At 37.9% G+C, this 27,559-nt stretch overlaps 1 protein-coding gene across 12 annotated transcripts in view; it reads left to right on the forward strand.

Annotated features, from left to right (window-relative positions):
* col13a1 (collagen, type XIII, alpha 1) overlaps positions 1-27,559 on the forward strand; it is a 133,986-nt gene that overhangs the window by 59,350 nt on the left and 47,077 nt on the right. For 4 of the 12 annotated variants that reach the window (XM_079843295.1, XM_079843293.1, XM_079843303.1 and 1 more), the window contains exons 3-13: positions 8,563-8,589; positions 11,787-11,822; positions 13,319-13,345; positions 15,423-15,473; positions 17,702-17,737; positions 20,470-20,496; positions 20,805-20,831; positions 23,020-23,046; positions 23,182-23,208; positions 23,326-23,352; positions 25,704-25,745. In XM_079843295.1, coding sequence (XP_079699421.1) covers positions 8,563-8,589; positions 11,787-11,822; positions 13,319-13,345; positions 15,423-15,473; positions 17,702-17,737; positions 20,470-20,496; positions 20,805-20,831; positions 23,020-23,046; positions 23,182-23,208; positions 23,326-23,352; positions 25,704-25,745 — 354 coding nt within the window. Of the gene's footprint in view, positions 1-8,562; positions 8,590-11,786; positions 11,823-13,318; positions 13,346-15,422; positions 15,474-17,701; positions 17,738-20,469; positions 20,497-20,804; positions 20,832-23,019; positions 23,047-23,181; positions 23,209-23,325; positions 23,353-25,703; positions 25,746-26,274; positions 26,341-27,559 lie in introns of all 12 variants that reach the window. The other 8 variants (XM_079843299.1, XM_079843300.1, XM_079843292.1 and 5 more) reach the window with 5 other exon arrangements.

Consider the following 27,559-nt stretch of genomic DNA (forward strand, 5'->3'; position numbering starts at 1 on the left):
AATTAGGTGCGGTTGGACAGCTGCAGTTAAAGGGAGAAGGTCGAGCTTGAGTGATTAATGAAATAACAGCAGCCACAGGCAAACACTCCTCACAGGAAAGACAAATTACAAATAAGGTCTCTTTAAATGTTTCTACTAGAAAGCAATGAGAGTAAATGAAGATAAAACGAGACTTCTGCTAAAACCTATACTGTGAAAAAGACTCCAGTAATCTCACATTTATCCTTTAAAGTTTTAGAAGACATCACTGTCTCAAACTGCTCTCAGATTAGCCAAGATGATGAAGTCCGCAATCATTAGATTAGATTCTACATAAATTATCTGATAGTTCACCCACATAAGAAACTCTGTCCCGCTTTATATTAAGCGTTTTTAACTACTTTTACATTACAACATTTACATTAATCATTTTATACATTGCCCTTATTGGGCCCTATCATACACACGGCGCAATGCGACGCCAGGCATGACACAGTTATCATTTTCACATCCAGAGCCCACGTTTTTTTAATAGCAAATGCACTCGCGCCCATCTGTTCGTGTTCGCCCATGGGCGTGCTGGTCTGAAAACGAGGCGTGTTCGCATTGTTGGCGCGTTGCTATGTTGAGGCAACTGAAAACGACTGCGCCATTGACCAACAAAAACCTGGTCAAAAGTCAATGGTGTAGTATTTTGTGTGTTATTTTAAGGGCGCGTTAGTAATATGTGCCTATAGGCTGGTGCACAAGGTGAGTACACTCTGCTTGTTATGCACACAGGGTGTCAGCAGCACACAAACATGCCAAATATTAAAAATAAGAGGATTACAATGTAAAAGATTATTATTGTGTACATAAAGATAAAAAGGCCTATATGTCATAATGGATAGTCATTGCTTGTATCAGAATTACCTATTTGCAGTAATGATGAATGAAATTGGTTATGTATTTAAACTGACTTGTCAGGTTGAGGGTGTCTATATTCCGCCATGTAAATAGCGAATCCGCCATGGTGCAAGCGCAGTTGGCTTTTAAAGGGAATGGGAGATGACACTCTTATTGGTTTATTGCACGTTACGCCCAGAAGACCCCCATGACTCATTAAGGGACTAGGTACAACCCTTTTGGACCACTTGACGCGTCAACCATTTTTATCCGTTGTTAAACTAGCAAAAGTGGATTCGTGCCCGTGCGCCATGCACTTAAGACCATGCGCTTAGATCGTTAAAATAGGGCTCATAGTGTACATGCATGTTTATATTGTATATATATATTTTTTTAAATACCTGAGTGTATTTACAGCTGTAAATAATTTCTGTATTTACATCTATAATTACACTGCTGACCCTTCCCTTACACCTTATCTCACCCTTAAACCTACCCATACCACCACTCCTGTCCCTAACCTTACCTGCATTCCACCTTGTCTGGCTAACACCAGACCAAGCTCAATCTTTTAAGATTGAACATTGGTCTGGGGAGTCTGCTCTGTATTTTCTACGGCACAAGAGGTGTGATCAACGAGCATAGTTCAAATGACTCTGTACACAAATGGATAGTCCTTCAACCAATCAGACCACAAGAGGCGTGATCAACGGGCATCGATCCATCGCTTCATCGTCATTGTGTTAAACCCGCCAGGTGGATAAGCCAGTCTGTGATTGGTTCCCCTCAAATTTATAACAGACGCAGGATAAATTAATGTACAGGTTTCCAGCCTGAGCTGCAGGGCGAAATCAAATCACCAGCAGATCAGGCTGGGTTTACCCAGTCAACATTTCACCTCAATAGAGGCAAAAGTGTTTTCAAAATACAATATGAACACAATAAGTACATACCTAACCATATTTTATGTAACATAGTAGTTAAAGGTCCTGTTTTTCCTGTTTTTTTTAAAGCTTTGATTGTGTTTAAAGTGTGCAATATAACGTGTTCATGTTTTGCGTGTAAAAAAACACAGTATTTTTCACACAATTTACTTATCTGTATACCGCTGTTTTCACTGTCCTAAAAACGGCTTGAAGATTTCCTTATTCTATGAAGTCCCTCCTTCAGAAATCCGTAACGAGTTCTGATTGTGCCAGCGGTTCCCGTGTTGTGATTCGACAGCAACTTAGCTCACGTTGCCCGGAAAGGTCACGCCTCTTACCATAACGGGGAGATGCATGTGCTCAAAGTACAGCGTCCCTGAAGGCCAAACAAAGGTGATTTGGCTCCGGGATGAAAATAACAGCATCTCGACCGGTCTCGATGACATGGCGACAAACACACTCTACGAACGCAACACTTCCTCTTCTCCATGTGGGAGAGCAACAAGACCACGCCCCTTTTTTGCGTATTCTTGTGGGCGGAGGTTAGTCAACAAACTGCTCTACTGACGTCATTAAAGCAGAAAGTACAGGGATGTAGTCCAAACCGGCCGTTCGCTGTAGGCTTTGAAAGGGAACTTCTGTTAAATCTCGCTTGGCATTTACTTTGAGCTTTATAATTTTACAGGTATTATTTATGCTCTAACAGCAACATTGCACACTAACTAAAGTTTGACAAATGGGATCACGAAGAACAGGACCTTTAAAGACACCTAATATAAAGTGTGACCAGAAACTCTCTGTCATCATTTACTCTCTTTTGTAACATATTCAATAATCAATGTTCATTATTGTTGAACCTCAAATCCGGCATGACGTGTCTTCACGAAAATACCACTTTTTATGGTGTTTTTATGTGATTTTAGTTTTTGGGGTGAACTGTACTTTTACGTCTTATAAAAAATGAAACTTGTGAGCAATAAAATATCCGTCTGGGTGAGCAGGTTCCAGGACCCCAAAAAATACACTTTAGCATACAAACATTCCAACACCTGCTCGTATAACCCATAAATTGAAGGCAAATTGAGAAGAACTGAAAGGCAGGTGAAAGTACTGTCAAACAATGCGCACAGTATGTTAGCAGTCTTAAACATGAAGTTGATATTTCTACTGTTGTGAAGAATGTTTAGAGATAGTTAGTGAATTCTTTTAATCAAGTCAGTCTTCTTTAAACAAGTTTGGTGATCTATTGGCAATCAGTGTCAGTATGTCTTTAACTACAGTGTTTGTTTTCAGTAAAGGGAGTTTGGCAAGCCTGGTCCCTGATCAATGACCCTTGAGGGCCGTCCTGTTACACTGACCTATGGAAATTCTTAGAAGAGTGTATACTGTAGATTATCCAACAAGAACACTAAGACAACACTCTCACTGATGTGATGGCAACTGTAAACTTCACCAAATTGGCCTTTTCCTGTGCGCTGAAAGTGAATACTAAAAGTTTAAATGCATAATAGTCTGGGGTTCTTCACAGGTCACCTCACAGGAGCATAGCCCTTTGCCTGCTTTTAGAGGCACGGCTGGCCCAACCCAGCCTTAAACAATTAGTAGTGACACAAAACATTTGACATTGACAGAAAGCACCTTCGTTAGTGTGTTAAAAACTATTGTGCAATACTGAAATGGTCATGTCAAGCACATGCTAAACATTAGGGGTGAAATACTTGAACATAGGGGTGGGAATCAGCAGGGACCTGGTGATACAGTATTTTATCATTTATGTTTAATGTAAATTGTGATTGTGCATTCCTTAAAGGGATAGTTCACCCAAAAATGAAAATTCTGTCATTAATTACTCACCCTCATGTCGTTCCAAAGCAGTAAGACTTTCATTCGTCTTCGCAACACAAATCTTTTTGATGAAATCTGAGAGAGATTTCATGGTATTTCAAAGATTTCAATGTGGTAGTTATGTAGCTGTCAATTGAGGGACAGAAAGCTCTTAGATTTCATTAAAATCTTCATTTGTGTTGCGAAGATGAACGAAAGTCTTACAGGTTTGGAACGACATGAAGGTGAGTAATAAATGACAGAATTTTCATTTTTGTGTGAACTATCCCTTTAACACATTTGTTTCCCATTCACCTGCATTAGACTTCAGCACTTTGTGCGATTTAAATTCTTAGGTGAGTCTGTTTGTGTTTGGTTAAAAGAATCAAGTATGCACTGACCTCCACAATAATGCGTCCAAAATCACATAATCTCTGAGTAGGTACTGCTTTTTTATAAGTAATTACCTGGCGTCCGTTAAAAAAGTATGTTATATATTATTGTAGTGTTGACATAATCATGTGACTTATGGTGTCAATGCGTCGCTTTACTGCCATTCACAAATCCTCTCCAGTGACCTCACAGAATAGTTATGTGTCCATCAGATGTGCTCTTTATAATCTCGGCAGAAGTAGGTAATCTGTGTACTTTTTGCCTACTGTTTTATGAATACTATCAATTTGGACAAACTACTTTTTTCTCATACTGTTTTTTGCCTACTATATAGTAGGGAAGTATGCATTCTGAGCTGGGTTAGTAAGTCTTCAAAAATAATATCAAAACTAAATTGATAAATTCTTGGCATGATGATATCGAAACAGTATTGTGATGTAAAATATCACAATACTTTATGCTGTTTTGTTTTAAAAGAACAGCATAATTAAATGACTGTTCTCTGGTGATGTACTTGATGAACTCAATATTTCTCCATACTCGGCTGGGACTTTGTCCGCTGAATATCTCTTATCCAAGTTGGGCTCTAGGGAAGCGGTCGCCCCCGTTTTCCTCAGGGGTGCCCCTTCATTTACCCAGCAGCGCTGTGGACTAAATGAGAGCCACATGTACCGTGCTACCGTGGATCTCAAATGAAGTGTTCTTCCGGTGGGTGATCTCTGACCTCGCCAGACACTCCTCTGGGCCGGCCTGAGAAGCGCCCAGCAGGCCACTGTGGCCTGCTCCCACTCACCACCTGGGTCTGCACCTTAGACCTGCTATACGTACTTCAACACGTTCATACGTACACACGGCACATGTAAGCCCGCTCACTCGTACCCACCATAGACCACTATACACATTCCTAATGGCGGCTACATCCAGTGGAGATCTGTTCCTTTCTCTAAACACCGCCGCATATAAACACCTTCCAGCTGCGTCCAGGTCCCATATACCTTACATGTGTGCCTATGACCTTTGAACCTATAGATCCTATTAGTGGTCTTTCATTGTTTCCCATACACTTCAGCAGTAATAGACATTAGATTTAAAGAGAGCAGGATTTTTGTTATTGCCCAGTTACATAAATACAAAATAGTAAACGTTTTGCTTCACTGCTGGCAAAATGGACTTTCAACAAACTTGAAAAAAAAGTCCTGTTTTTTTGCAGTAGAAAGGCAAAAATATGTTTTTTGGAATCGGTGCTACTGACTACTGAAAACAGAGAAAAGGTGCTGTTGACTTCTCTTTTTGCCAGATGTTAGGAAAACTTCAACACCCATAATGCACTGGGCATGTTGACGTCCAAAGCCACTTCCACCAGCCTGCTATAGACATGCTTACCAGAGTCAAATACCGCCTTGCTTAAGTAGGAAATACTTCTTAGCAAACTTTTAGTCATAATGGTATCAACTTGTTTGGTTCTCGGGTGCAAGAAGTCAAAGAGTAAACATTTAGCTGGAGTGAATTACTTTTGGGTTTCCCAATTAAATTTGGTGAGAGCGCATTGGCGGAAAATCTGAAAAAGCAACGTTATAGTCAACATTTTAGACTGGATGACCATGAACACAGTGTTTTAGGCCAAACGGAGGGGAAAAACTGAAAGGAACTGCCGTTTTTACAAAAGCACTGGAGCTGTCTACTTTAGCTGACAAATAAACATGTATTTCTTGGTTTCTTGATAACACAAAGAGTAAACATTAATAATTTACATACACTACCGACATTTGAACACAAAGTGTGTTGAAAATCAGTGAAGTTACAATTTAAACGGAGTATTGCAATCAATTATGGAAGTATATAATGCCGTTTTATACAGTATGTACACTAACTTTCAAAAGTTTGGGGTCTGTACGATTTTTAAATGTTTTTGAGATACATTTCTTATGCTCACCAAGACTGCATTCATTTGATTAAAAATACAGTAAAAACAGTAATATTGTAAAATATTATTACTATATAATATGCAATTTAGAATAACTGTTTTTTATTTTAATATATTTTAAAATGTAATTTATTCCTGTGATGCAAAGCTGAATTTTCAGCATCATTACTCCAGTCTTCAGTGTCACATGATCCTTCAGAAATCATTCTAATATGCTGATTTGACACTATAGAAAATGTATTATTATTAACGTAGAAAACAGTTGTGCTGCTTAATATGAAAAACAGAATTTATTTGAAAGGTTTTTGTCATTTTGGATCAATTTCTTTCATCTTTGCTGAATAAAAGTATTATTTTCTTTAAAAATCATAAATATTTAAAGCTACACTGTGTAACTTTTTAGTTTATTCTTAGCTAAAAACACTTAGTTCTTTCAAAAATATATGTGCTCATTAATGTATATTTACTTCTTTCAAGTAATAAAGTATTCTCGGAAGTCTATAATATGCCATTGAAAATACATACGGGTGAGGGGTTCGAATGGGGTCGCCATGTTGCCCCTCCATCTTGAAAGTACATTAGCCAAAGAGGGACATACCCGTAAAAGCTTCGCCTTTTGCGTTTTAACACTCGATGGCACCGTGTCGAATGTGGACGAGGTCGAACTGGAAGCCATATTAATCTTGGACTAAATCGGCCACCGTAGGAGTTAAAACGAAATCGGAATTGAGAGGAACAGAAACTAATATTCACTGGATGGTCATATACCTTTTCACCGCTAGATGAGGGAAAATATCAAACAGTGTAGCTATAAAAAAAAATCTTACTTTGAATGGTATACACACCCACACACTGGTTTCCATGTGTTATGGGGACTTTCCATAGACATACTGATACTGTAAAAACTGTATATTCTGTCTCCTAACCTAAACCTACCCATCACAGAAAACTTTCTGCATTTTTACACTTTCAAAAAAAAAAGAATTTTTCTGTATGATTTATAAGCTGGTAAATGTCCCCACAAGGACAACGATTTTGGATATTGCAGTGTGTGTGTGTGTGTGTGTGTGTGTGTGTGTGTGTGTGTGTGTGTGTGTGTGTGTGTGTGTGTGTGTGTGTGTGTGTGTGTGTGTGTGTGTGTGTGTGTGTGTGTGTGTGTGTGTGTGTGTGTGTGTGTGTGTGTGTGTGTGTGTGTGTGTGTGTGTGTGTGTGTGTGTAACAAAAATATTGTTTTACACTTTTTTTCTGTATGCATAAAAATACATTTGGTTAAATTGTTTCATGGAGTTAGATTTAGTTTCCTCCATAAATTTGAACAATGTATGGTCATATCAAAGTGTACAGACAGAAGATAGTGCCACGGATGTTTTTGTCCGTCTGCAATAGTTTCCTCCCCTGGGCTGAGGCTTGATAGATGGCTTCCCTCTCCACACTGTAGTCCAAGAGGAAAGCCAACACACACACACACACTACTATACAGTTCCACAGGCTCATGAAATGAACTATAAATGCATCATCAGATAATGAAGAGTGTCACGGTGGACTTAACAGAAAGGATCTTTCTGTGAATGATCAAACAGGTTTTTACCAATAAACCTCTGCAAGGAAAAAAAAATACACCATTTTTTTTCACAGTGGAATAGCGCACAGCGCACAGTGAAGGAAGTAAGCGTATTTGATTTGATTTAAACCAGAGCGATCTCCTCAATCGACTCTGAAGTCAAGCGTGATATAAAGGTTTCTCAGCCAGCGCCTTCATCTGTATAACTGTTTCATGCATGCTTGGGCCTCTTAATGAACATCTTTTTTAATCAGACATGTGGTACTATTCATTGTTCATGCTAGCACTAAATGCTTATTAAATACACTGAAATGATCTTACTCAAATATCAATCATGATTAGTGGTGACATGAACTGAATTGACTTTCACAATGAAAAAAATCTGTTTTTCCAGTACTTTTATTGGGGAATTTTACGGGGAAAATTGTGTAAGATAATTAGACTTGTTTTCAGGAAATATCATTGCATTTTTTTATTATTATATACACAATATTATATATTTTTTTAACTCACAGGCATATTTTTTTATTATTCTTTTAAGCATTAATATCACTAAATTTATAATTATTGATGTTTAGTAAATGTCAGTGGAGTTATAAAAATGTTACCTAATTAAATATATATTCTCCCAGTTTTAATATATAATATAATAATATATTTTATTTTACGTAAATTCTTGTTTTAAGAATGTGTAAATTATATATTTACTGGGAATAGATAAAAATCATTTTTTGTGCAAAATTAAATTAAATAACAAGAAACATGTCATTATATTAAAAAGGATTTTTTTTTTGAGGTCCAAAGAAAATTCTGTTGTAAAAGCATTTGATGGTGTTTGCATTTGTGGAATGCTTCTTTGGAGTGTTTTCCTGCTGTTACCTTTGAGCCTTGCCACAATGAAATGTAATGTTGCTCAATAAAATAGTTTTCATATTCGATATTGAAATCAACATCATTGTAAAAGCATACGGAATTTTATTATGGCTTGGCAGGGTGTTGTGTTCTTCTTAATTAGTAATGTTGACTGGTTCTTTCTTTATTCTGTACCCATTTCTCTCACCCTTTTTCAGGGTCCACCTGGACGAGCAGGCTTTCCGGTAACTGTCTCATAACGTGTCCTATATTGTCTGTCCATCTTATTTGGTTTTCTTGCACTTTACCTTTCTCTAGTAGTGTCTTATTCTTAAGAAGCTGTATCAAAACAATTGAACCAGAAAACGAAAAATGCTATTTGTTTTATGTTGCAGCATTTCATATACAGCTTCTTTATTAGGACATACTGAGACCACCTTTTAACCAAGGGACTGAGAATATACAACCAATGAGAGTATATTTAGCTTATTTTCCTAAATTCTTAATATACAGTGGAGTGAAATAGTCTACAGTATATGTCTAACTTTGGGAATTTATATAATTTAGGATTTTTTTTAATTTAAGAAATGTGAAAAATTTGAATACGACTAAATTCATCAATTGTTTAATATGGAAGCTTGTTTCCGTCACAGAATAAAACATTTTAAAAGATAATTGCGACTTTTTATCTCACAATTGTGAGTTTACATCGCGCAATTCTGACTTTTTTTTTCAGAATTGCGTAATATACAGTCGCAATTGCAAGTTATAAAGTCAGAATTGCGTGTCATAAAATCAGAATTGTGAGAGAAACTTTTTTCCCTCACAATTGCGAGTTTATATCACACAATTCTTTTCTCAGAATTGTGAGATAAATTGTGAGTTATAAAGTCCAATTCTGGGAATAGAAAAAGAAAAAAAAAATATTCTCAGAATTGCTGAGTTGAATTGGAGTTTATATCTCATAATTCTGACTTTATAAAGTCAATTGTGACTTTATATCACGCAATTCTGAGAAAAAAGTCAGAATTGTGAGTTAAAAAGTCCCAATTACCTTTTTTATTTTTTATTCTTTGGTGGAAACAAGCTTCCATGGTTTCATCTTGCTTCCACTGAAGCTCGAGATTTTCTTTAGATCATTCTCAAATCATGCTGGAAAACAAGATAATCAGGTTTTACACAAACTTGTGCCCTCCATTGTTATGCTTGTAAAATAATTTGTAATGTAGAAAAAGCTTCAAGTTAGGAATGACTAGTAGTGCAAAAGTGGTCTCAGACTTTTGGACCCCACTGAACATTGTCCTAAACCAGATAAGCTAAGCTAGACTTAATGTAGCGAGTCTCTTAGAGTCTCCATTTCCTTCAAGATAGCACATTGTGTTTTATACATGATTGTATTCTCTCTGGCCCTTTGTCTGTTTGGATCCAATCTTCTGAATGTAATTCTAATATTACTAACCAAACCTCAAACATCTGTCTTTCATTATGGCATGTTAGAAGTCCATCTTATACAGTATGTGAACTCTAGTCCTACCTGCCAATTATAACCTATAAACCCCTATCACTCATGACAGCTCTTCTTGTGAAACTTTGCCATAAACTCTTTTTTGTGTACATTTTGTTTAAATTGTTGACAGGTCTGGTCAAAGTGTGAATGTGATCCCTTGCCAAAGCTTTTGATTGATTGCATCTTCAGGAAATGAGATGAAATTTTGTATTTTTGTAGGATGGAAGGTAGGGGTAGGAAGGGAAGGGGTGCGAGTATTTTACACAAAATGTGTCCATTAGATTAGTTCTTCAAAAAAATATTGATATTGGCATTCACGCTCTGTTGAACTATTAAGGGATACTTGTGGTTTGTATATTTAAGCTTTGCTGCACATTCGCGTGTACTGTATATTTGACTATTTAACACTTCTGATTTGTAGTTAAGTACTTTGAGGCTCATTTGGATAAGTCTGGACTTTGTATTGTACTTTAAGCTACTTCTAATTTATTGCTGTAGATCTGTCTATCTACAGTTATTAAATAAGTTATACTTAAATATACTTAAATGCTTACAGTTCAAAGTGTTATTAATTAATGCCACAAAGCAGTATTAAGTTGATCTCAAATCAGCACCTTGGACAGAGCCAAGAGAATTCAGTCAAGCGACTTTACTCTTGGGACAGCAAATTAACTCTGAAGGTCAGACTAAATGGACACTTGTGATGTTGGAATCTTTATCTTAACAGCTTTAAAACAACTAGGTACCCGCAAAGCTACAGTCCATGAGCTCAGTCATTGTTTAAGCAAATGTTTTGTTGACTTCTGATTAGTTATGGGGTCTTGGCTAACCCGCCACCACCCCACCCCCCTTTTCCATTACGTGTTACTCGAGTGAGTCGTCAGCAAGCTGTCAGCGCTCCCAGCCCTTCTAATACACTGACCTGCAACGTTAGGAATGCAAATAAAAACAGCTGTAGGAATAGACAGCCATAGCCTTGCATAATAAGTCACTTCAACATCGCAGGAGTTAATGGTCATAGTGTAAAATGTTTGGAAAAGCATTAGTCCAGGACTACAACTGGTGAATCCCTATGACCGTTTATTATATCATGATCTCAGGTTACTATTCACACATTTTCCATATGTTCTGGGCATTTTCTCCATAGTTAAAGCCAGGAAGTGGTGTGATGTTTAAGTGTGAATAGCTAATTATAATAGGATGGGTTGTTTTCATAGCTCATAGTTGTTAAATGGATATTTCACCCAAAAATGAAAATTCTGTCATCATTGAGGATTGATGTTCTAAACCCGTATGGCTTTCCATGGAGAAGATTCTATTGTTGATTCCATTAATCATGATACCTTTATGGTGCTTTTGCATACGTTTTTAAAGCTTGAAAGCTTCAGGCTCTGTGCATTGTTATTGCATTGACTGAATCCAAGTTTTTCATTGGAAAAAAGGAAGTCATGCAGGTTTAAAGTGACATACCGGTGAATAAATGATGACAGGATGTTCATTTTTAGGTGAACTTTTCCTTTAAACCCTTCCAACAGGAAACAAACTGTCATGCCCCCACACTTTTTCAGTCACTTCATCATCTGTGATATGGTCAGCTTGCAAACATCGTCTAATGCAAGCACTGTGAAATGGCCCTAATACAAATATTTGCTGCATTAACCCCATGCTTTCATTGGGATCATGTAATCACTGATGACGCTTGCCTGACTGCTACACTTTCATTTCAAATTCTTAAGTAGTTAACTTTTTGCTTTTGAAGACAGTCTTTGGCATGCCTGCATCATCAGCTTTCAATTTCCCATTTAGTTGGCATCACATTGGTCAGCTTGTGGCTGAATGTCATTTAGTCACTAGCGGTAGTGAAGTAACTGCAGATTGTAGTGATTCAGACTGTCAGATTTGTTGTTCCTGATTTTCCTTTGCATTGACCACTAGGGAGACAAAGGATCAATGGGCATTCCTGGAAGAATGGTGAGTGATTTGATATGCACATAGCCCAACAAGATAGTCCATAGTATATCACTGTAGTCTTGAATAATTGGTCATCAATGCTCAGTGGTATGCCATCATTTAAAGCTAAACATTTGTAGTTAACTGTACAACACCTTTGCCAAAGGCCATACTGAACCAGGTCAGATTGGACAAGATTAATGTTTGCTTTAATTGCTAAATATGTCATTTACAATATCCAGTATCATTGGTTATCACCCGTTTTAGCTTGCACTGTGAATGTAAGCATTCACAAGCTTTCACATTAATTTCTTCCAAATGTTTAATGTAGCATTTCAGCTTTTCAGCGCAACTATATGATATAAACCAAGAACTATATCTTATTTATTCAGCCAGAAAATGGTTTCCACTTCATCGCCACCATTGATGGTTAAGGAAATGTCTGACTGCGAAGTGAAATATTTCCCTGTCACATTTGAACAAGGGCTGAAGAACAGAGTTCTTTCTGGCTGCTTTTGATGAGAAATTCTCTCTCTCTTTATTACTCAGTTTGTCTTGGCTGCTCAGTCATGTAAAAATGATTTACTTGTTGAACTTTAAATAGAAAATATAACTCAAAAAAGCTCTTTTTCTTATCAGTTACACACTACATGCTGAGAAGGTCAAATTCGCAGCCAAAACTAGCGGAGATCTTGGAAGAAAAGTTTCGGATATATATCCACAGAGAGACAATATGTATATATTCAAGACGAGAGAAACAGATCTGAAAACCACAGACAGTTGTGAGCTCTATATTACCTCCTCATTCATCAGATTTGTGCATTTGGAATTGGACATTTTTCAGATTAGCACAATGCATGATGTGTCGCAACAGAAACCAAGGTCATCCAAAATCCACATATAGTCATATAGATGTCCCCCTAGAGCGTAGCAGCTACTCTTCCTTAAACATTTTCACTAAGAAACCGATAAAACGGCATTGTCCTCAAAGGAGACATTCCAGAATCTTGACCCTTGTATGGTTGCATACTCTAAGCTCACCCTAATGCTTTCTCTTGAAAAACAATCCCTACCTAAAAGCAGTCAGCAGCGTTCAGCTCAAACTGTGAGCCCCAAGCCGAGTTTTCCATATTTCACCCAGTGTAAAGCTACATTGTGCTCCTTTAGATTCTCACAGGAAGCGTTTTTTCACTCTTCATGGCTTATCCTTCCCCCCTCCAACCTCCTCCACTGACCACTCTGTCTGTGAGAAAAGTTAGCTGCCCCCTCATCTACTATCCATTACTCCCCACAGGCCAGCAGTGTAACACTCCAGTGCTTCCGTTCCCCTGTAGCCTCCACCCCTCAACAACCAAAAATGCTCCAGTACGTCAGTGTGTCCCATTCCCCAACCTCCAAACACTCCGTCTCAGGCTGCTGCATGCCTGTGTCCTCTCAGAACCTCGCTAACCCTGGTTCCTCTCTCTGTCTCTCTCCTTCTCACTGTGCATGTGACTGTGTCTGCTGTGACTGACCAGGGCTTAAAGGGAAACCTGGGGGAGAAGGTAAGTGCAGGACATCGGCCTGCATGTGCAAAATTGAGACTCTCTCACTGTGGGTGGCTGTGTTGATGCGGGTGGGGGGGTGGGGGGGGCGACCTGAATCCATTGCACAAAGTGCACAGGTATCGTGATTTATATCAGGAAGGCTTCAGGCTTTATTTTGAAGGGCCTTGGGGGTCACATTCGGAAGACGTTTCCCACAATGCTTGGATTACCTGTGTTTATTCTTGGAGCACTCTGAAGTTTTAAGACTCCCCACTCTAGACAAAGAGATGTTTGGAATGGAGCAGCTTAGAAATCCTACCACTTGGGGACACGTCCAAAGCTATCCAAATGTTGTGTAGTCACTAGAAGTCTCTTTGAGTCTGTATTTGGTATGACTGAGTACTCTAGTACTGAATTTAGTACATTTGAGCTTCAGTTCCTGTTGTGGCGAATGTGGTTTGAACCGTTCTTAAACCAGTCCCATTTGGCAGCTTTGCTCAGTGTTTTTACAAGCCAGCAGTTCTGCGGCCTCCCTTCATCAAGCCGGAGTGATATGTAATGTCTGAGGCCGAACAAGCAATGTGAGGAGAAACATATTCTTCATCCTTCACCATCACAGAAAAGTAGTGAAACTTCTGGACGGTTACCCTCGCTTGCCAGCAAAACACTGTGGTTCTACAGAACTAGGAAGGGAAATAAATAGTGATGTGACCACCAGGCCGACATGTAGAGAAGCAGACAATATACGACCTTGGAAAGACCCACCAGATTCTCGTCCAGAATAATCAGCGGGCTTCCCTTGTTGTTTCAGGGGTTTGCTTTTTCTCCCCTCTTTTTAAGTGTGGTCATGTTTTACCTTCTAGCAAGGGTAAGTCTTGACCCAACAAATTTTGGGTGAAGAACTTCACTTCATTAGATATCAAAACAAACCCCCTCAAGATAAATGGGCATGCCAGACCTGAAGCTGGCAGCCTTAGCGCTTCAGTCCTCAAGCAAATAAATTCAGTTGAATCATAAGTAGTTGTGTTGGAAAGCTCAAGCCGGAACGAAAATCAGGCGAATCGGTGATTGATTGGTTGAACTTTGCAAGAACTGCAGACAATGTATTCTTTAGACAGAAAGGATTACTTGTTGAACGAAATGAAATCTGTGAAGATTGTATCATTCATTAGTAAGACCAATTCTTAAATATCAGCAGAATTTGCTCCTGCTTTGGCTGATTATATTTGGACTCTTTGTCCCGTACCCATTCCTAGCTGCCAAATCCTTGTAATGTAAGCCTGTTCAAAGGGATATCTCTAGATCTTCAGTTGTCCTTTTGCACAGATCTCCGCAGGATTCTGTGGGTAACCATAAACCTTGGGGGCAAAGCTTAGGAGTACTTTCCTTTTCCAGAACCTGAAAATCAGACTTGTACATCACCCCTTTCACTCTCTAGTAACCATTGTAGGTGACTCAAAAAAAGTGCTAAAACAAATACTCCTTCATCCCCTGATAAAGTGGGCATTGAACCAGAAACATTAAAAATTGCCCACAATTTGATGGATGGCTGAGTCATCAAAGGTGTCTTCCTGATAGAGTTTCACATGAGAGAGCTAATTAGGGAAAGTGCTGGAAACCCGAGAGCTTTCCTGTCTGACCACAGAGCGTTGCGGGATTGCACTTGGATGTTTGGTGCAGTGCTGCGGACAGGCCGACACAGTGCAAATCACCTAGTTTACGCCAGATAACCAGCCCGCCGGGCCGTTTGCTGTTTACTCAGCAGTGCTCCCTGACCCTCTCAATTCGCTGTCAAGATGTAAACTACGACTCTGAAATGAGAACCAGGGTCTGCTGACATTTTACTTACAGACCAAAATACAATGTTCACCTCTGAGCCACATGCAAGCGCTCTCCGTGAGGCGGCTTAGCGAAAGAGTTATGTTAAACAGATGTTATAGGGTGTTTCAGAAAGAGTTGTTCTATTCTGCAGATACAATATGTTCACTGATACATTTGGCTGTGTGTACTAGGTGTAGTTTAGTGGATATCATTCTTTCTCTTTTCTGTCACTTCCTCTCCTCACTTTCTTTCTACCTCTCTTATCTGTCCGTAGGGAGCGCCAGGAGAGCCAGGTCTGTCTATCATTGGCCCACGAGGACCTCCTGTAAGTGTATGCTCTGTCACTGCCTAAACTCTTCATCATCTTCCTCTCATGTCAGATCTCCAGAGTAGATACAGGTTAGAGGTGCAGATTTTAGCAGCTTTTGGCCTCAATCCTATGATTCCAAGAGTTCTTGGCAAGGGGTTGTTCTATTGTTTTTCTTCCCGCTCTTAACTTAGAGACCACCCCAAAGTGAGCTCGAAAAATATATGGTGTAGGGTAGATAAGCAGGGTCAGCGTCATCCAGCACACTACTGTATGTGGAGCAAATCCAATGAATCTCGTCTAATCAAGACCTGATCTCTAATGTGCACGAACAGGACAGGAATCCCACAGCAGCTTGTATGGAAGCACTTACACTTCATCAGTGTATTTCGGGGCTGTGACTCCCACATAATGACGCCCATTTGGAATCTCATCTTCATTAGCAAGAAGGAATGAAAACATCCCAGCCCTTGCCATTATAATCCAGGCATTAGACGTGCAGATTGTGCTGTATCTGTTAATGAGTGGTCAGTCATCAGGCGAAATGGGGCTTGTCCCCAAACTGGGCACTCTTTTCCTTTCTTTGCATTCCACTCAGTAAGACAAACTCGTAATGTTACGCCGTCAGGAGCGCAATTTCCTTGTTGATTATGCCGTGCAAAACTTTGTCCTGTGCTGTGGTTTCCCCATTCATCCCAACACACTCTTATGGCAGGGCCGTCAGACTGTTCAGACATCTGTTTTTCTGCTTGCTGATTATGCACTTCTCTATACCTCTGACCCATCACCTGTAATAAGGCGTCAGGAGTGGACATCAGGCATAGAGAACTGGTGACAGGTGAAGTTTCATTGCAGGGCTGCCTCAAAGGGAATGTCTTCAGCAGTTGAGCTGAAAGCATAGGCTTTGTCCTCACCTCCAAAAGGGTCACAGAGGTTGATTTGAGGCAGAAGTGTGGAGAGGCCAGCGGAAATGACTGCTTTAGCCAGGCAGGTAGACCTGATAGGTCGGCAACAGTTTCTTTCTCACGCAAGTAAGGCAGTTTGGGAATAAACAGAGCGATCGGTAGATAATGTGTTGAGTTGTCGTTACAGTTATTGTCCTAGCTGATCAGGTCATGGCCAAGGTTTTTGAAAGTTATAAAGATGCAAACCAAGCTAACCCCCCCCCCCACACACACACACACACACACACACACACACACACACAAAACTACACACTGATTTCATGATTTCTGTCTTTAGAAGGTCAATTAATTTCATGAATTCTATATAAAGGCAATGTAACTGCAAAGGTAATTGTGCAAAATCCCCTTTGTAGATTTCTTAGTACCACTTTGTCTTTGGTGTCTTTGTTGTTTTTGTCATGTTTTGTTCAAGGCACACTTTGAAAAATGATGTCTGTCCTGAAAACGGCATTTAATCTGGGTTTAATTCCGAGATCAGATTGCAGTCAGAAAATTGATGTTGTATCACTCCTGAAGAATGTTATGGATCGCGTCCATAGTGGATTTTTGGTTTAGAGGAATTGTTTTCACTGGACTTGGACGTTGTATTCAATTGTTTTCTGTTACTTTTTGTTACACTTTTGTGCCAGCAAAATGAATGTTGTCAGTCCTGTTTTGAGTGATTCTGAGGGGGCACATGCTGCTACATCCATTATTCCAGACCTTTAGGTTCCCAAGGCTGAGAAAATAAGCCATGTTCCAATAACTACCTGAGACCCAGACACACAATCCCCTTCATTAGCTCCGTTCACCTCTTCCTTGTAATTTTCTCTCAGGTTGCTCCAACGCAGTCTTTTTTTTGCCAGGCATATTGAATGACTTCCTCTTTTCCCAAGGGCTGCAAAAGTTTATTCAGGAAAGCAAACTTAGTATTGTTCACAGGAGAATGTAGCACTAATGATTACTGACATTTACTTATTCAATATGTGAGACCCAATAAGACAAGGCTAACAAATTAAATAAGGACAACTCTAATGTCTTTCGGTTAGTTCTTTCCAGTGTTGAATTTCAGTCAGTGTCCCACAGTTTTTAGAGCTTTATTTGTCTTCGTCTCCTCATCCCACACAAAGTGCTTCCTACAGAGCAGGAAGGCTCCTGTCCTTCAAACTCAATTACGACACAAGTTTGGAGGAACAATACTCCGTCTTTCAACACAGACCTCCTTTCATCGAGTTCACATAATCCTCATGTTTTTCGTATAGAAAATAACTGCTTATCTTTTTTCTTTCTGTCTCCCCGCAGGGACAGCCCGGTACTAGAGGATTTCCAGGCTTTCCGGTAAGTGACTTTTGTCTGAAGCCAATTGGACAAACTTACAGTTTATTTGTGAGTTTATAAAATCCAACAATTAGCAACCAGTTCCCTGGGCCCTTCTTTAATTGATGCACTTGGAAATGACTCAAGGAAGTGAGACTAAATGTACAGTAGACTTGTGCAGCTGTCATATAAGCATTGCAAGGTATATAAATGTCCTAGAACCCTTTATATAGGCTGTCTACCTCCTCTGGATATTAAAGGCCCTTTTCAGGTGTTTATTACCCTGCATGATCACTGTTCAGAAGGACACATTGACTACGTTTACATGGACAGCAGTAATCTAATTATTGACCTTACTCTGAATAAGACAATAATCTGATTAAGGCGTTTACATGAGTTGCTTTTAGAATATTACGTTCATGTTCCCATTTTACATGTTACAGAACATAGCTCGATTAATAGTACGTCATTACGTCCCCATGCCACGCTACGCTGTCCGGCGTCCAATCATAGCGCGACTTTCGTAGGTCTGTTCAAATCAATGGGCTCAGGCAACCCGCTGTAACTTTACCTGCGGGTGTCGCTGTTGGACAGTGTGACTTTATAAAAACGAGTGACTTTTATACTTTTTAATGTAATATTATATATATATATATATATATATATATATATATATATATATATATATATATATATATATATATATATATATATATATATATATATATATATATATATATATATATATATATATATAAAAACTGAAAGACACAATATATACAAAAAAAAAAATATATATATATATATAGGCCTATATATATATATATATTTTTTTTTTTTTTTTGTATATATTGTGTCTTTCAGTTTTTTTTAAGAGACACTGCCCATCTTGCCTCCTTGACAGCCAACATTTCGAATAATAGTTTTGATAAATGATGAAAAGGTTTCAAAATCGTGATTGTTTGGATTGTTTTTTTCTGCCATCGAGCCACAAGCGCTCACTGAATGGCCATATGGCTCGCGAGCCTAGAGGTTCCCGACCGCTGTTGTAAGCAGACAATTATGAATCTGGGGTTACAGATAGGCTACAAACGTATTGTATTTTACTTTTACAATGAGCAGAATTATTACAACACAAAGAAAAAAAATATAGAGGAGGCCGTGTCCGAGTGAGCAGTCAAGCAAGACACGCAGTCACGCACCATAACAACACGTCATGGCAACGACATTTCAGACTGAAAGATACGTAAAAGATAAACGGGAATGTGAGCGCATTGTTACTGTTTTGTACGCGCGGTTATATTATTATAATCCAAATTCTGTTTTATTTGTCACAATATTATTGATGATTGTTTAGAGGGGCACTTTATATACTTTTGATACGAGCCCCCAAAGCCCTCCCCTCTGCACTTGCCTGGGCTGCGTTCAGCCCCGACAAAACGTTGCAAAACGTTTTTTAAACGGCAACGGTGCAGCGTTGAACACCCTGTTCTGTTGACCCAAGAGTTGTAACTATGGCAGCCGAGAAGGCCATTCTTTGTGTTGTTTTTGAGGAATTTTCGGAGCCTGATAAAATCGATATAAATACGTGTTTAATACTGCAAAATACATGCAATCACTTCCCTTGCTGTCCAGAATAAATGACAACACCCCAATCACATTTATTTAACTTTTTTATCTCCTGGTAATCAATTCTAATTTAAATCATTTTATTTCTAGTTCTTACTTTTTTAATAGCTTGTATTTTCTTTCTCACTTTATGTCAAGCAATTACCATATATGAAATTCGGTATATAAATAAACTTGCCTTGCAATGAAGCTAAATATATAAATACATCATCATGTTGATTATATATATATATATATATATATATATATATATATATATATATATATATATATATATATATATATATATATATATATATATATATATATATATATATATATATATATATATATATATATATATATATATATATAAATACTCTTACGACAATCATGTCTTCTAATATCTTCAATTGTTGTGTATACTGAGCTGCAGCGGACACATTTGTAAACATCTTTACTTGGACCCATTGTGGGAGCTATCTCTTTAATACCGCGTGGTTTATATTCATGCTGCTGCTGATTGGGCTGACATATTTGACACACCCACCAAACAAGAAAAAACGCATCTCAAACCCGTTGCACACCGTTACAAACCGTTTCCATTAAACATGACGTTCAACCGGAAACCGTAGCAAAACGTTGCGCACCGGTTTGAGTTTTGAACGTGCCCCAGGTGTGTGTGCCTGGTGTGTGTGTGTCCTGTCACAAAATGCGGCGAAAACTCATACACGACGTTAATAGTTAGATTAAGGTGTGTACATGTCTACAATGCACTTGGATAATGCGACTAAAATAGGCATACTCCACATGTCTTAATTCGATTTTTGTTTAATTCGAGTATGGCTTTAACCGGATTAAGGTAATTAGAAATCGCTGTTTACATGGTAGTTTCTTAATCAGAGTATGGTCTTAATCAGATTAATATCGGAGTATTGTTGTCCATGTAAACGTACTGATTGAAAACACTGAGTTAAAATACAGTACACTCAGTGTGTCTAGTGAGTGTTTAACTTAGCCTGACCCTCAAGGAAATACCTTTTTTTTTCATAAACATTGTCATATTAGCTTGTCTAGTATGGAGATTGGAGCTGTTTTGTGCCTTCACAATATCGCCAATCTGCTGTTCTCCCGCTTTTTTCCAGGGCCCCATCGGCTTAGACGGGAAACCCGTGAGTTTTTGCTTCATTCCTTACAAATGTTTGAGTAATTGAAACTCGTGCAGGTTTGGAACCTCCGAACCCTTGTACCAAATTATTTGGCAGTAATTGATAATTGACGGTCATTTTGGCAATGAAGAGGATAATTATGGTAATAATAATTATGCCAATTATAATAATAAATTCACTATTGTCGCCATCATGACAGAACATTGAATCAATTACGATATGCGTACAAAGACTGAAGTAGTTTGTGCCTCCTAAAAAGACTAAAGAGAATGGATATTTTTCTTTTGCCTTTTTTTCCCCCAACCTTGCAGGGACAGAATGGTCCAAAAGGTGATTTGGTAAGTATTTTTTGTAACAATTTTAACTTACCATTGTTAACTGGCTTGAAAAATGCTGTGCAAAAACAATTTCCTATAAATGTGATCCTAAGAAAACACACCTTGGCTGGAATTAATTGAAGTGTTAAAATACAAATCTAAATACTTTTAGTTTAAAAGGACACACATAAGGAGGTCTGTCATGTTCACTGAATGAAAACCATTCGTCATAAAGAGAAATATGTAAAAGAAGTGAAACATGTCATAAAGAAAAATTTGTCAGTGTCCATAAAACTCACCGGTAGAGCCATTTGTTTTCAAGATGGCTTGTTACAGTGATGTTTATCTAGGCTGTAAGCTTGGCCATATAAATTCACAAGAACAACACTCTTGTAGTTTGATTTATGGGTAGAGTGACTGAATGGCATTGTGTGTGTGTGTGTGTGTGTGTGTGTGTGTGTGTGTGTGTGTGTGTGTGTGTGTGTGTGTGTGTGTGTGTGTGTGTGTGTGTGTGTGTGTGTGTGTGTGTGTGTGTGTGTGTGTGTGTGTGTGTGTGTGTGTGTGTGTGTGTGTGTGTGTGTGTGTGTGTGTGTGTGTGTGTGTGTGTGTGTGTGTGTGTGTGTGTGTGTGTGTGTGTGTGTGTGTGTGTGTGTGTGTGTGTGTGTGTGTGTGTGTGTGTGTGTGTGTGTGAGAGAGAGAGAGAGAGAGAGATGAGAGACCGTGTTGCATTCAATGGGGTTTGTCAAAAGTAGCTTTAAGTGAATATCTGTATGACTTTAGCCGCCTGTGTTATTAAAACAAGGACATTGGGTTGGCTCTGTCCTCTTAAACTGTGATTTGAAAAATGTAGTCAAGAATTTTCTTTTACGTGATGAAAGACAATGGGCAGATAGATTTGGCTCACAGGCTGTGCGCTTTAAACCATTCCTTGTGAAATAGAGTACAACCTCTATGTTCTTTCTTTTATAGCATCGTGAGAAACGGCAAGCTTAGAATCTATAAAAGAGAAGCACTTTTCTGAAATGACACCTTTATAAGACCGAATCAGAGCTGAATGGCCCCTGCTGAGTATTTGAACATGCCTTACTGAGCTTTTAAAGTAATACATAGCTTACACAAATATACCCTAAACACATTTTATTGATAAGTTTCTTCTCAAATTCTTCATGCTCCACACTTGCTTTTAGGCTTATATTGAGCATTACAGAAATTGATTTGTTGCTATTTCTGAATGAATATTATGACTTGGAATCAATCTAACTGTCATTTCTGAGGCTGTGGGTTACATGTTTTTCAGAGGGCATGATGCATTGTGGGGCATTGATTTATTAGGATTTTCCCTGCTAGTGTTTTTTTTAAGTTGCCATCCACCGCCAGCATTTTTTAAAATCATTTTCACAAAAATGTCATGGCTCCCAGAAAATATTGTTGTATGAATATCTGAACATGCAATATATAAAAAGAATATTCTAGCTTCATGCATTTCTTTAATCAACACTTGAATGTTTCTTAGTAAATTGGATTCAGAATGATGATCAAAACACAGATGGAGTAGATCGAGTATATCAACACCCCCAAAGCTTCACAGTCCTATAGCTCATCCTGGGTCAACGGTTTATTCAGTAACATTAGGCCGTTTTGATTTATATGCTGTTTAATGTTGGTGATCACATATGCATATGATTACATATGATATCACTTGTTTCTGCATCTTTTTCGCCTGTATTTTGATCAGGAGATTCTGTATTCTCTCGCGTATAACTGTGAAAACACAGAAAGCCGTAAATTTCCATCAATGGTGGGTTAAAGGGGTCAAAAGTTAAAGGGGTCAAATATGCTAATATGGGACAGTCCCTCAGCGGTCGTGGGCGGAGCATGAGCAATATGAGAGTTTAGGCTTTTTGAGGATTAAAAAAGGAGTGAATGAGTTTGTATCATTGTAGGGTGGTTGTATCCACACACTGCAAAGACAGATTTATATGCAAACACCAAAAGTGAATTTTGCTCTCCATACAAGCACACATGTTTTTAGCAATTAGCCTTTTTTGTATTTCCTTTTTCAACATAAGAAATTAATTTATAAGGAACTGTTTTGTACGTTTGTGCTTGTTATGACTGAGAGGTTTGGCATTGTTGGTTGTAAACAGGAAAAGATAATCATGGACAATCCAATAACACCTCCATATTGTAATTGTGATTATTTTTCCAGGGTCCTCGTGGTCCTAAAGGAGTACCAGTAAGTATTTGCTTAAATATATATTAATAGATCATCATAATTCCACAGGAGTTTTTTTTACGTGGCAGTGGAATGTTATGCATGAATCATGTTTTGGATGGATTTGAAGTGTTTTGTTCAAATCTTATTTTTCAGGGTGAACCTGGTCCAAAAGGAGAGAAGGTAGAATCATGCATGAAATGCATTAAAATAGCAGCTAATTTTCTTATGATTTCTAAAATGGCCTTCGAGGACAACACATGATTGATATTTTTTCTTTCTTTTTCTTTTTTATTCTAGGGTGTATGTGGTGACTACACTCACAGGGTGAGTGAATGGTTTCACTTATGGTTTATAATAAGCTATATGCTTCAAAGGTTGTCTGGTGTTGAATGCTGAAAAATCCCAAGCATATGTTTTCATTCCAGTTTTACGTGATATTCTTCAATTTGTCAAAGTGATTGTCTTGTTTACACTTAAAAAGACATGTACAACATGTTTTGCGGTTAATTTAGAGACATTAACAGAGGAAAAAAGGGAAGGAATAATGGATTGGCAGCTTGGATAGTGCTTGGATAGTCTCAGATAGGTAGCACATGAGCACATGCCAAGGCAGGGCCTCAAATTTGATCAGCCCTCTCTCGGGAAAATCACAGTTTCATGTAAACACGGCAATTTAACCAACAGCCTGCTGAATTGGATTTGATAAGACTCTCTGTTAAAAGGGGTTTTGGTAACAGCCCTGGCCTATTTAAAAGTAATTTTGGCCTTTTGAAGCTATTTTATCAATTATGTAATCTCAAAAACAACACGCGATATAAAAGCCGAAAAATAGTCTTGGCAGAGTAGATGTTTCTACTGAATCTGTGTTTTGCTGGAAAAAGAAAGAACAGAAACAGCAGCAGGACACATGCAGTTGATAGTTTTGTTTTTATTTATTTAATCACTGTTTTTATTGTGTACACTATAAGAAAGTGTAGTCAGTATATCAAACAGCTATATCACATCAAAACAGATTTGTTTTTCATGCGTGTCAGCCAGTCCACGTGGGAGGCAGTTGACTATTTAGGGTGGTCTTTTTGGGTGGTTGTCGTACTGTAGGTTATTTGCAGTTAGGGTTAAACCCAGAGGTCACTCCGCTAGACTGAAAGGATACACCCTGCAGTGATGGAACAAAAATGGTTATTATCACAATATGTGTGTGTGTTTATGCATCCATATCCATGTCCATGTATTTGTATGTTGGGCTATTCTAAGCAGGGGCGCCCAATGAAAACGCTGGCAGCTTTGCGCTCCAGTCAGGCTCTGATGTTGAAGGTTTGTGGGCTGTTCGCTGTCCCTCACCCCTAATACCGTGATATGTGTGTTACAGTCCTGCTGCAAAGAGAGACATAGCTGAAAACTGTGCTGTAGTTTATCCACATGCACTGTTGGAGGTGCAGAGAGGTGCCTGTTATTATAACTGATTGAAAACACTATAGGAATTTATAATGACACATCTGAACACACAGCTGTTTTCCTGCTTTTTCTTTGGCCTTCTGAGGGAACTTTTATGGTTGCGGTATATCATTTTAAGGTACACTATGCAACTGTAACTTTATATGGCTTAGAAAATGCATCCAAATGTTTTTTGGATATGTTAAATGCATAAATACCATGTCTCTTTTATATTTGTATTGGCCTCCCTATGCATAGAGTACCTTAACACAATGTAACATTCTGGTTAAATTGGTGAAAAACTTTCTGCAGGGAGATAAGGACACTTGAAAACACTTGCCTTCCTTATTTGTGTGTATTTTCCTCTTACTCTGAAATTCAGTGAGACAATCCGTGCATTTTTGTAAATATGATATTATAGATTGTGCATATTGTTTTTTAAATATATAAAAACATATATTTATATTCATATACTACATTTATATATTGGAATATGTACACTACGTTCAGAAGTTTGAGGTCAATATGATTTTTTTTTTACATGGATGCATTAAATTGATCAAAATTGACAATTTTCTATTCACCTGTGAAATGTACCACTGTTTCCATAAATTTTTAAGCAGCTATAGTCTATAGTCAGCTATAGTCAGCTATAGTGGAAAATAGTCTTTTTAATTGTGATAATATTTCCATTTTACAGGTTTTGTATTGTTGGTCAAATAAAAACATGCTTGGTGAGCATAAGAGACTTCTTTTAAATATAATCATAATTCCACATAATTCTTTTAATTTTTTAAAAAAACTTACAGACCTAGAACTATTGAACAGTAGTGTATATTCCATGTACAATAAGGTCCAAAAGTATGAGATCTCTTTAAAAAATAATAATAATTAGAATTATAATGCAAAATGTAATCATTTTCAGTAGTCTTCAGTTCTTTTGGAACCATTGTACACTCTAAAAATGCTCAGTTGTTTCAATCCATGTTTGAGTCAAATATGGACAAACCCAACCATTGGGTTAAAAAAAATGTATCAAAAAGAAACCAAATGGTGGGTTTGTCCATATTTGAAACAACCCAGCATTTTTTAGAGTATAGATGCAAAATCTTATGTGTAATTCACTTTGCAAAGGTGAAGGCGAAGGCAAGTTGTATCTAGGGTAATATCAACTATTAGTGGTATATCTATGGGTCAATAACTCTTCAATCTGTGCTTTGCAATGATGCTGATCTCAACAGAAACGCCGTATTGTCAACGTCTGTGCTGGAGGACAGGCCACAGTAAGTCTGTTGCGAAACTCTCTTTGTGGCAAGACTGAATCCAGCCTGATCTACACAGCATTGCTGCAGAGTTACAGTTGCCGTCACAGTGGAGGTGGACATGGAAACATTATCATTGATAATGTTTGATATGAATTAAAAGGGATGTCATTCAACTACAAATGATCAAAATTGAATCAAAGACATAGTTTGTATTCTTTTATCTACATAAACGTAAATCTCTTATTGATCTATTAGTTTGATAATAGTGCTAATTGTGGGAATTTTTACATTTATAAATAACAAACAGCAACTCCACTCTGATGGACCGGTGACTCTGTTCAGTGATGCTGAATCCTTTCGGCTCCGTCTCTCTATCCCCTTGCCTTGCTTTTTCCTCACTGTTCACTCTCTCTTTCATTTGTTTTTCTGTTTTTTCCCCTTCCCCTCATCTTCTATCTCTGGCCTGTTTCCTTCCTTTGGCCTCCTGGTGAACATGTTGTCCTGGTGGTTTTGGGCACCGTGGTCCACCTGTGCTTTGTGACCTCAGCAGATGTTACCCATCACCGTCCGCAACATGCCCTCAATAAGCCCTCTAATCCTAAAGCGCCTCAAGGTACATCTCTCTCTGCCACCCTCGCACCCCTTCCTTACGGATGCCAACCTCCATCCACCGACTGCCAGCCAGGCCTCTTAGTGCCCCTACTTGACACTTCTGTGATGGAAATTTGAGTTCATTAACTACTACTAAGCTCTAGACAAACAGCCAGAGTTGAATTATCATAGCCAATAGTTTCATTGTCTTGATATGACATAGTCCGTTTGAAATACGCTACTTTCCTAAAATAAACTAAATTTATAGGCGTATAAACTCTACCCCTCAGCAAGAACTTCTGTCAGGCCCTCTCTGTCTTTTCAGACATTGTCCATCTGTTTTAACTGGACATTATCTCTATAAAATTCTCTAATACATAATGGATTGTCCTTATATGTCTAGTCCTAAGATAATGGACAAATTTAAGGATTGTTCAGCTATTTCTGAGCTGGCAAGAAGTCTCTTTTTTCAGATTTTGGAAATAATGAGTAATACAACTAGTAGATAATTTTGGATGTGATAAATATTTTAAAGACCCCATGAAATAAAAATGGGAGTTTTTTGGGGGTTATTTTTTTTCAGGTCTATAAGCTAAATTAACCTGTAACATTTACAATACAGTTCACTTTGTTAACATTAGTTAATGCATCAGGTATCATGAACAATAAACAATTTTTTTTTTTTTATATTTTACAGTACATGCACTTGCATGTGCTTAAAGTTTTTCATATTTGTTCATAATGTATTAATGGCCACATTTTATTTTAATGTGCCCTGGTTATGGTGTAATTACACAAATTATTACTATACTATAAATATAAATTGTACTATAAATTGACACGTACTTACTATAGGTTCAGGTTTAGGACTTGGTTTAGTGTTAGTTTCTTGTAATTACGCATAATTTACTGTTAGTATTATTGTAAACACATTTAACATGTAACAAGGACACATTAAAATAAATTGTTCCCTTATTAACTAATGTTAGTTTATACAAATTGTTACAAATGTATTTGTATAAGTAGGAATTAACCAAGATTTAATACATACTGTAAGTATTTTTCTTTATTTAATTTTAGATATTGCATTAACTATGTTGACATATTATCGTAGAGTGTTACCAACTGTGCGACTTTCAGCACATACTCATTTAAAATTAACAGTCTTTCCTAGGAATTCAGGCCAAAAAATTGTATATGACGTCATCTTGCACTCATCGGTGTGTCCAATTTGTTTGTCC

Source organism: Gobio gobio (assembly GCF_949357685.1).
Source record: "Gobio gobio genome assembly, chromosome: 18".
NCBI classification, from domain to species: Eukaryota; Metazoa; Chordata; class Actinopteri; order Cypriniformes; family Gobionidae; genus Gobio; species Gobio gobio.